This window comes from Tachyglossus aculeatus, chromosome 7 (assembly GCF_015852505.1).
Source record: "Tachyglossus aculeatus isolate mTacAcu1 chromosome 7, mTacAcu1.pri, whole genome shotgun sequence".
Classification (NCBI taxonomy): domain Eukaryota; kingdom Metazoa; phylum Chordata; class Mammalia; order Monotremata; family Tachyglossidae; genus Tachyglossus; species Tachyglossus aculeatus.
Window position 1 is genome coordinate 26,982,066 of NC_052072.1, and position 9,780 is coordinate 26,991,845.

General features: G+C 51.9%; 1 protein-coding gene across 2 annotated transcripts in view; it reads right to left on the bottom strand.

The window, feature by feature from the left end:
• Positions 1-7,813: 7,813 nt before the first annotated feature.
• Positions 7,814-9,780, bottom strand: part of SOX13 (SRY-box transcription factor 13) — a 60,096-nt gene continuing 58,129 nt past the window's right edge. For both annotated transcript variants that reach the window (XM_038749734.1, XM_038749733.1), the window contains exon 14: positions 7,814-8,956. In XM_038749734.1, coding sequence (XP_038605662.1) covers positions 8,680-8,956 — 277 coding nt within the window. In that variant the 3' untranslated portion in view covers positions 7,814-8,679. The remainder of the gene's footprint in view (positions 8,957-9,780) is intronic.

Sequence of the window (9,780 nt, forward strand, 5' to 3'; positions counted from 1 at the left end):
ACCTGTAACATGGGGATGATGACTGTGAGCCCCACGTGGGACAACCTGATCACCTTGTAAACTCCTCAGCGCTTAGAACAGTGCTTTGCACATAATAATAATAATAAAGGCATTTATTAAGCACTTACTATGTACAAAGCACTGTACTAAGCACTGGGGAGGTTGGTTTTGTTCTCTGTCTTGGTTTTGTTCTCTGTCTTTGGTTTTGTTCTCTGTCTCCCCCTTTTAGACTGTGAGCCCACTGTTCGGTAGGGACTGTCTCTATATGTTGCCAACTTGTACTTCCCAAGTGCTTAGTACAGTGCTCTGCACACAGTAAGTGCTCAATAAATACAATTGATGATGATGATGATGAAGGTGATCAGGTTGTCCCATGGGGGGGCTCACAGTCTTAATCCCCATTTTACAGATGAGGTAACTGAGGCCCAGAGAAGCGAAGTGACTTGCCCAAAATCACACAGCTGATAATTGGCGGAGCCGGGATTTGAACCCCTGACCTCTGACTCCAGAGCCTGGGCTCTTTTCCACTGAGCCACGCTGCTTCCCCAAGTAAGCGCTTCATAAATGCCATCATTATTATTATTAAGGAAGAGAGGGAAGATCCTGGCCTGGAGAGCACGGGCTTTGGAGTCAGAGGTCATGGGTTTGAATTCCCACGTCATCCCCCGGGCCTGGAATGCCCTCCCTCTGCCCATCCGCCAAGCTAGCTCTCTTCCTCCCTTCAAGGCCCTACTGAGAGCTCACCTCCTCCAGGAGGCCTTCCCAGACTGAGCCCCTTCCTTCCTCTCCCCCTCATCCCCCTCTCCATCCCCCCCACCTTACCTCCTTCCCTTCCCCACAGCACATGTATATATGTATGTATGTTTGTACATATTTATTACTCTATTTATTTTGCTCGTAGATATCTATTCTATTTTATTTTGTAGTATGTTTGGTTTTGTCTCCCCCTTTTAGACTGTGCGCCCACTGTTGGGAAGGGACTGTCTCTATATGTTGCCAACTTGGACTTCCCAAGCGCTCAGTACAGTGCTCTGCACACAGTAAGCGCTCAATAAATACGATTGATGATGATGATGAATTCCGACTCTGCCACATGTCTCCTGCGTGACCTCGGGCAAGTCACTGTAACTTCTCTGAGCCTCGGTTACCTCACCTGTCAAATGGGGATGAAGACTGTGAGCCCCCCCATGGGACAACCTGATCACCTTCATCATCATCATCATCAATCGTATTTATTGAGCGCTTACTGTGTGCAGAGCACTGTACTAAGCGCTTAGGAAGTACAAGTTGGCAACATATAGAGACGGTTGACATATAGAGACAACCTGTTCACCTTGTACCCCCCCCCAGCGCTTAGAACAGTGCTTTGCACATAGTAAGCGTTTAACAAATGCCATCATTATTATGGGGGGGGGGGGGGAAGGAGGGGCGTCCAGAGAGAAATAAAGCAGGAGCGGCCGGGGAACAATTCCGCTGCCGGCCACCGGGGGGCGCGCGCCACAGAGGTTTGCTCCAACTTCTCCAGAGTCAAAAATGGGATTTCTGAGAGGGAAGGAATCAAGCTCAGCAAACCGGGATGGGATGCCAGGCCAGGAGTGGGGCCACTGGGAATACCCAGGGCACCCGGGACGAGGTGCCAGAAGGCCACCAGGTTGCAGACTGTGAGCCCACTGTTGGGTAGGGACTGTCTATGTTGCCAATTTGGACTTCCCAAGCGCTTAGTACAGCGCTCTGCACCCAGTAAGCGCTCAATAAATACGATTGATGATGATGATGTGGAGGAGCACCATCCGCCAAGCTAGCTCTCTTCCTTCAAAGCCCTGAGAGCTCACCTCCTCCAGGAGGCCTTCCCACACTGAGCCCCTTCCTTCCTCTCCATCCCCCCCATCTTACCTCCTTCCCTTCCCCACAGCACCTGTATATGTTTGTACATATTTATTACTCTATTTATTTATTTTACTTGTACATAGTACATATTTATTACTCTATTTTACTTGTACATATCTATTCTATTTATTTTATTTTGTTAGTATGTTTGATTTTGTTCTCTGTCTCCCCCTTTTAGACTGTGAGCCCACTGTTGGGTAGGGACTGTCTCTATATGTTGCCAACTTGGACTTCCCAAGCGCTTAGTACAGTGCTCTGCACACAGTAAGTGCTCAATAAAAACGATTGATTGATTGATCACCCCCCCCCCCACCTTACCTCCTTCCCCTCCCCACAGCACCTGTATGTATGTATATATGTTTGTACGGATTTATTACTCTATTTATTAGACTGTGAGCCCACTGTTGGGTAGGGACCGTCCCTATATGTTGCCAACTTGTACTTCCCAAGCGCTTAGTATGGTGCTCTGCACACAGTAAGCGCTCAATAAATACGATTGAATGAATGAATGAATTTACTTATTTTATTTGTACATATTTATTCTATTTATTTTATTTTGTTAATATGTTTTGTTTTGTTCTCTATCTCCCCCTTCTAGACTGAGCCCACTGTTGGGTAGGGATCATCTCTATATGTTGCCAACTTGGACTTCCCAAGCACTTAGTACAGTGCTCTGCACACAGTAAGTGCTCAATAAATATGACTGAATGAATGAATTTATTTATTTTATTTGTACATATTTATTCTATTTATTTTATTTTATTAATATGTTTGGTTTTGGTTTTGTTCTCTGTCTCCCCCTTTTAGACTGTGAGCCCACTGTTGGGTAGGGACCGTCTCTATATGTTGCCAACTTGTACTTCCCTAGCGCTTAGTACAGTGCTCTGCACACAGTAAGCACTCAATAAATACGATTGAATGAATGAATCATCATCATCAATCGTATTTATTGAGCGCTTACTATGTGCAGAGCACTGTACTAAGCGCTTGGGAAGTACAAATTGGCAACATATAGAGACAGTCCCTACCCAACAGTGGGCTCACAGTCTAAAAAGTGGGCTCACAGAATGAGGAGCAGCAGTCTTTCCTTCGGACCCAGACTAAGCCCTCTCTCCCTCTCTCTACTGCCTCAGTGTCCTCATCTGTAAGCCCGCTGTTGGGTAGGGACCGTCTCTATATGTTGCCAACTTGGACTTCCCAAGCACTTAGTACAGTGCTCTGCACACAGTAAGCGCTCAATACGATTGAATGAATGAATGAAATACGATTGAATGAATGAATGAATGAATGAATCTGTAAAGTGGGGATTCAGTACATGATTTGACACCTGTCTCCATGTTTTGTTTTGTTGTCCGTCTCCCCCTTCTAGACTGTGAGCCCATTGTTGGGTAGGAACCGTCTCTATATGTTGCCAACTTTTACTTCCCAAGCGCTTAGTACAGTACTCTGCACACAGTAAGTACTCAATAAATCTGATTGAATGAATCTGCAAAGTGGGGATTCAATACGTGGTTTGACAACTGTCTCCATGTTTTGTTTTGTTTTGTTGTCTGTCTCCCCCTTCTAGACTGTGGGCCCGTTGTTGGGTAGAGACCATCTCTATATGTTGCTGACTTGTACTTCCCAAGCGCTTAGTACAGTGCTCTGCACACAGTAAGCGCTCAATAAATACGATTGAATGAATGAATCACCCTTGCACTTCATAATAATGTTGGTATTGGTTAAGCGCTTACTATGTGCCAAGCACTGTTCTAAGCACTGGGGGGAATACAAGATAATCAAGGTTGTCCCACGTGGGGCTCACAGTCTTCATTCCCATTTTACAGGTGAGGAAACTGAGGCACAGAGAAGTTAAGTGACTGGCCCAAAGTCACAAAGCTGACGAGTGGAGAAGCCGGGCTTAGACGGGCTCTTTCCACTGAGCCACGCTAATGATGGCATTTATTAAGCGCTTACTATGTGCAAAGCACTGTTCTAAGCACAGCGGAGGTTACATGGTGATTAGGTTGCTCCACGGGGGGCTAACAGTCTTAATCCCCATTTTACAGATGAGGTGACTGACGCACAGAGAAGTTAAGTGACTTGCCCAAAGTCACACAGCTGACAGTTGGCGGAGCCAGGATTTGAACCCATGACCTCCGACTCCAAAGCCCATGCTCTTTCCACCGAGCCACGCTGCTTCTCTTGGATTTGCACACTTCATTCACCCTACCCCTCAGCCCCAGAGCACGTATGTACATATCCGTAATTGATTATATATTAAATGTCTGTCTCTCCCAATAGACCGTAACCTCCTTTTGGGCAGGGAACTTGTCAACCAATTCCAAGTGAACTCTTCCAAGCACTTGGGAACAGTGCCCTGTACTCAGTAAACATGATTGACCGATTGATTTTGGCATTTTCCCGGTTCCAGGCAGGGAGGGATGTTCGGAACACCAGTCTCAGGGGCCCATGGGTCACCAAGTTCTCGTCAGATGCCAAAGTATGTTATTATAATCTTTAAGATTGTCTTACTGTGATAAATAAAACTGAGGCAAAACCTAGCCCTTACTTTCCTCCCTCAGGAGGCCTCGTGATCCTGAAGGAATAAGGAAACAGGCCCTAAGACAGGTGGGATAGGCCATGGAAAGGAAAGGAGATAGAGAAGCAGGGAAAGTTAGGGATGGAGAGCAGGAGTGAGAGAGAGTGAGGCAGGTAGAGAGGGGCTGTGGCAGAGAGTTTGTGGGGTTGGACTAGTAGGGGGGGTCTCAGCTCGGGGTTGCTGGAGGCCTCTGGCTTTCCAGGGAGCCATGGGGTTGGGAAGGGCAGTGAGATCCGTCAGAGTGGAGCAGGAAATTCCACATTAATTGAAAAGTAGGAAGGTATGAATGTGAGTTTTTCTGCATCCACGAACGGAACCGGGGCCCATTGGGCACATGCAGGACTTTTTTCGCCTCCTCTTCCCTTCCTCTTCCCCTCCTCCCCTCCTCCCAAGCCTTCAGGATTCCCACAGGGGTGTCTGGCCCCCCAGCCCCACTGGTTCACGGCACCGAGCTTTCTGCAAACTCCCAGAAGCTCCGGTCTCCACTTCAGGATACCGAGGGACGATAGCGCGCGGCCTGCACCCTGCAGAGGCAACCGTCGTGCATGCCACGATCCTCTGATAAGCCCCGGCTCCCGAAGGTGCCTCCCGTGGGGAGGTCAGCGGGCCAAGGTGCCTCTGGAGAGACGGGGTCTGAGGAGGAGCTAAAAGGGTTGTGGAATCAGGGAGCTGGACGAATTCCGCTCTCTTCCTCCCTTCAAGGCCCTACTGAGAGCTCACCTCCTCCAGGAGGCCTTCCCAGACTGAGCCCCCTCCTTCCTCTCCCCCTCATCCTCCTCTCCATCCCCCCGTCTTACCTCCTTCCCTTCCCCACAGCACCTGTATATATGTATATATGTTTGTACATATTTATTACTCTATTTATTTTACTTGTCCATATCTATTCTATTTATTTTATTTTGTTAATATCTTTGGTTTTGTCCTCTGTCTCCCCCTTCTAGACTGTGAGCCCACTGTTGGGTAGGGACTGTCACTATGTGTTGCCAATTTGTACTTCCCAAGCGCTTAGTACAGTGTTCTGCACACAGTAAGCACTCAATGAGTACGACTGATTGATTTGGGCAAGTCACTTCAGTTTTCTGGGCCTCAGTTCCAACTGTAAAATGGGGATGAAGACTGTGAGCCCCGCATGGGGCAACCTGATCACCTTGTAACCCCCCTCCCAGCGCTTAGAACAGTGCTTCATTCATTCATTCATTCCGTCGTATTTATGGAGCGCTTACTGTGGGCAGAGCACTGTACTAAGCGCTTGGGAAGTTGGGAAGCAGCGTGGCTCAGTGGAAAGAGCCCGGGCTTTGAAGTCAGAGGTCATCGGTTCAAATCCTGGCTCTGCCACTTGTCAGCTGTGTGACTTTGGGCAAGTCACTTCACTTCTCTGGGCCTCAGTTACCTCCTCTGTAAAATGGGGACTAAGACGGTGAGCCCCACATGGGACAACCTGGTCACCTTGTAAATTCCCCAGCGCTTAGAACAGTGCTTTGCACATAGTAAGCGCTTAATAAATGCCATCATTATTATTATTATTATATTATTCCTCCCCCTCCTATCTCTTCATTCCCCCGACCCTCTCCCGAGGGGCAGTCTAGCAGGGTCTTACATTTGGGGAGGTGGGAAGGGCAGGGGCAGGGGCCATCAGTGGCTCCTCCTTTCTCCCTCCCTCTCACCCTCCTTTCCCCAGCCAGCCTCTCCCCATCTTAGTACCCGACTCACAGCAAGGAGCTCTGAGGAAAAGACCCGGGAGCGGAATACCAGGGGAGCAGTGTACCAGAAAAATGATAAGGGGCAACTAGACTTCTCCCCTATTCAAATGCACCCTCTCCCCTTGGGGTCTCAGGCAAGGTCCAGGGTCCCAAATGTTCTTGCTTTATTGTGCCAACGGGGGAAAAAAGACAACCCAGATTGTAAACAGATCAGAGAAATATACAGGTTAAGTTACTCATCATCTTATCTCATTAACAAAATAAAGCCCTATCTATGTTTACTGTCATAAAAAAGAAACAACCAGAAGAGAGGTGGGGGCTAGGGAAGTTAGGGGGATGGGAGAGTTTTTTGGGGGGGGGGAAGGGAGGGATTGGGGAGGATTTGAGGATCTGTCCCACGGTGGGAGGGGGGCGGGGGGGCTGACCTCTCCCCAGCCCCTAGGTCAAGAAGAAACTCATCAATCCCTTTCCATTTTCCTGGGAAAATAAATAAATAAATGCAGAAAGAGAGGATTGCTGGGTAAGAGAGTCCCTGAGGGAATGGCAGGGGACAGGGAGGAAGTGGGGTGATTTCATCTCCTAATCTTCCCCCCCATAATACACACACACCCCACCCATACAAGCATACGTCAACACATACACACCACAGCACCCACACAAGACATACTAACACACCCATATTAATCTTACGCACATGGGCATCCAAATGTACATGAGTGCACATATACACTCACTCTCTCTCTCTTTCTCTCTCTCTCTCTCTTTCTTTCTCCTGGCTCCCTGGGGCTGCCCTCGTAGCTAGCCCGGCCCAGATGGAACAAGGGGCAGTGAGCTCCCGGCCAGACCTAGGGAGCTCAGCTCGGAGGCTTCCCATCTCTTTCCTCCTCGGCCTCCTCTCTCGCCCCCTCGCCCCTCAACCTCTCGCGGCTGGGGGACAGCGAGCGGGCCCCATTTCCCTGCCCCCTCTGCTGAGAACCAGGGTGGCAGCCTGTTGGGAGAGCGAGGAGGGGCAGGGGAGCCAAGGTCTGGAGGCCACAGTTCATTCTCAGGCAGCTCGGAGCTAAAAACAGCTCCGTGGGAATTTGTTGGCAGAGGCGGGGAGGAAGGGGGGGCCGGGAGGCGGGGGGACAGAGGGGTGAGATCCAGGCCTTCGGCTCAGCTCCGAGGGAGCAGCCACGGGGCAGACCGAGGGGGCTGGGGAACAAAGACCCCGAGGCAGCTTCGACAGGCTAGAGACTGAGAAGGCAGCAGAGATCGAAAGAGACACGAGGGAGGACAAAGACAGGCTAGAGACATGAGAGGCATGAGGGTGGAGCAGAAGATGCCGAGAGGGAGACAGGGCTGGGGAAAGACAGAGACGCACAAAGAGACTCACAGACACCGAGACAATGCGAAACACAGGGTCTCAGAGAGACCCAGAGGCGGAGATACAAAGAAAGGCACACAGAGGCTTAGGGACCCCAAGACGCAGCCCCCCCCACAAAGCCAGCCAGAGACAGAGGGAAACAAGAGAGGCCCAGAGAGACGTGCAAAACCCTCAGAGACGGGCTGGAACACACCCACACTGAGGCAGGAGCTCACTGCCGGGACACAGGGGAGACTGAAAAGGCACACACACACACACACACACACACACACACACACGTGCATACACAGATACACACATAGCCTGCCTGGAAGAAGACAAGAGGTTCTTAGAGGACCTAGCGAGAGACAGAGACAGACCCCCTCATACAGCCCTGGCAGAGGCTCGAAAAACCCAAGAGGACAAGGCCCCGAAAGGAAAGAATCCCAGCAAAGGGGGAGAAGAAGAGGAGGAAGGAGGTGGGGGGGAGGAAGGGGGGTGGTCCCAGGACGGGGAGAATCCCTGGTACTGGCTGGCACAGGGAATGAATGGAGCCCAAGATTCTCCCTGGGCACAGGGCTGGAGGTGAGGGGGAGGAAGAAAATCAACACACAAAATAAGCAGTTCCTGGAGGGGCAGGGGCGGGGAGGGGGGTCTGAGTGGCCCCAGCTGCTCTGGCCCAAACAGGGGAGAAAGGGCCCCGAGGGGTGACCACACAATGGCTTTCTGTTGGTGGGCACAGGAGGGTCGTGTCAGGCTCAGCTGGCATTTTAAGTTTCCAGGCCTGTCGGGGAGGCTCCTCCTTCTTTTCTTTCCCAGTCACGACCTACACTCCCAGACCCCCACTCTGTCCCCGACATCCCCCCGCCACTAGAGAAACTAAGTCCTCGGTGACACTGCTCCGGGCCAGGTTAGTCTCCCTTTCTCCTGGGCGCAGTGTCCGCCGTCCGGTGTCCCCTCCCCAGCACACGTATGTACATATGCACAGCTCCCCCCGGCCCCAGGACACCCGTCAGGGAAGTGCTCTCGTGCCCGGCAACCCGCAGGGCCCCCCGCCCCGGTGCCAGGGACCAAGCACGTCCCTGCCCAACTCCGCCCCGGCTCCCTGGCAATGCCCGGGGCGGGGCCGGCCGAGACAGGGCCCCCCAGTACCCGCACGTCTGGGCTCAGTCCGTGAGGACCACCAACTCCCCATCGCTCTTGTCTTCACCCTCCGAGTCCGAGTCCTCGCTGTACCGATACATCTCTCCTTCGGCCACGGAGTGCCCATCCTCCGGCCCGTCCCCCTCCTCCTTGAGGCTGCGGGTGTTGACGATGACGGGCATGCTCGGGTCCAGGCCCCGAGGCAAATAGGGGTCCAGCAGGGGCTGGGCCAGGGGCACGCCCGCCGCCCGCGGGTACAGGACGTCCGGAGAGCTGAGGGGCATCGGGCCTCCGGGTGGGCTGGAGGGGAGGAAGGCAGAGGGAGCGTTAGAGCATCCCAACTAACCCAAGGGGGCCGCCCAGGACGACAATGGGACCTCTCCTCCGCCCCCCACCCCAAAAACCAGGTTGGGACAGGAGGTAGGGCCAACAGTGGCACTGGAAGGTGGGTTTCAAGCTGACCAGGTGGGTTCGGGCCGGGCTGGAACCCACCTCCTACCCCGTTCCCCAGCTAAAGCCTTTTTAAGTGAAGTTCGGAAGCCAAACATCCCGGGAGATGCCCATCACCCATCACTGCCCACTGCCCCTGGTTGCCCAGGCCACAGAAGGGGAGAAAGGCAGTGGGGTCAGGGCCCCGGGAGCATCCCAACTATACACATGCCTGCGGACACTCCTGGTCATTCAGCCACTCGCAATCAATCAATCAATCGTATTTATTGAGCGCTTACTGTATGCAGAGCACTGTACTAAGCTCTTGGGAAGTACAAGCTGGCAACACATAGAGACAGTCCCTACCCAACAGTGGGCTCACAGTCTAGAAGATAATAATGGCATTTATTAAGCGCTTACTACGTGCAGAGCACTGTTCTAAGCGCTGGGGGGGTTACAAGGTGATCAAGTTGTCCCAAGTGAGGCTCACAGTCTTCACCCCCATTTTACAGATGAGGTAACTGAGGCTCAGAGAATTGAAGTGACTTGCCCAAGGTCACGCAGTAGACATGTGGTGGAGTCGGGATTCGAACCCATGATCTCTGACTCCAAAGCCCGGGCTCTTTCCACTGAGCCACGCACACAAGCACACTCACTCCAATGCCAGCTCCCAGCCGGCCTCTGGACAATTGCAC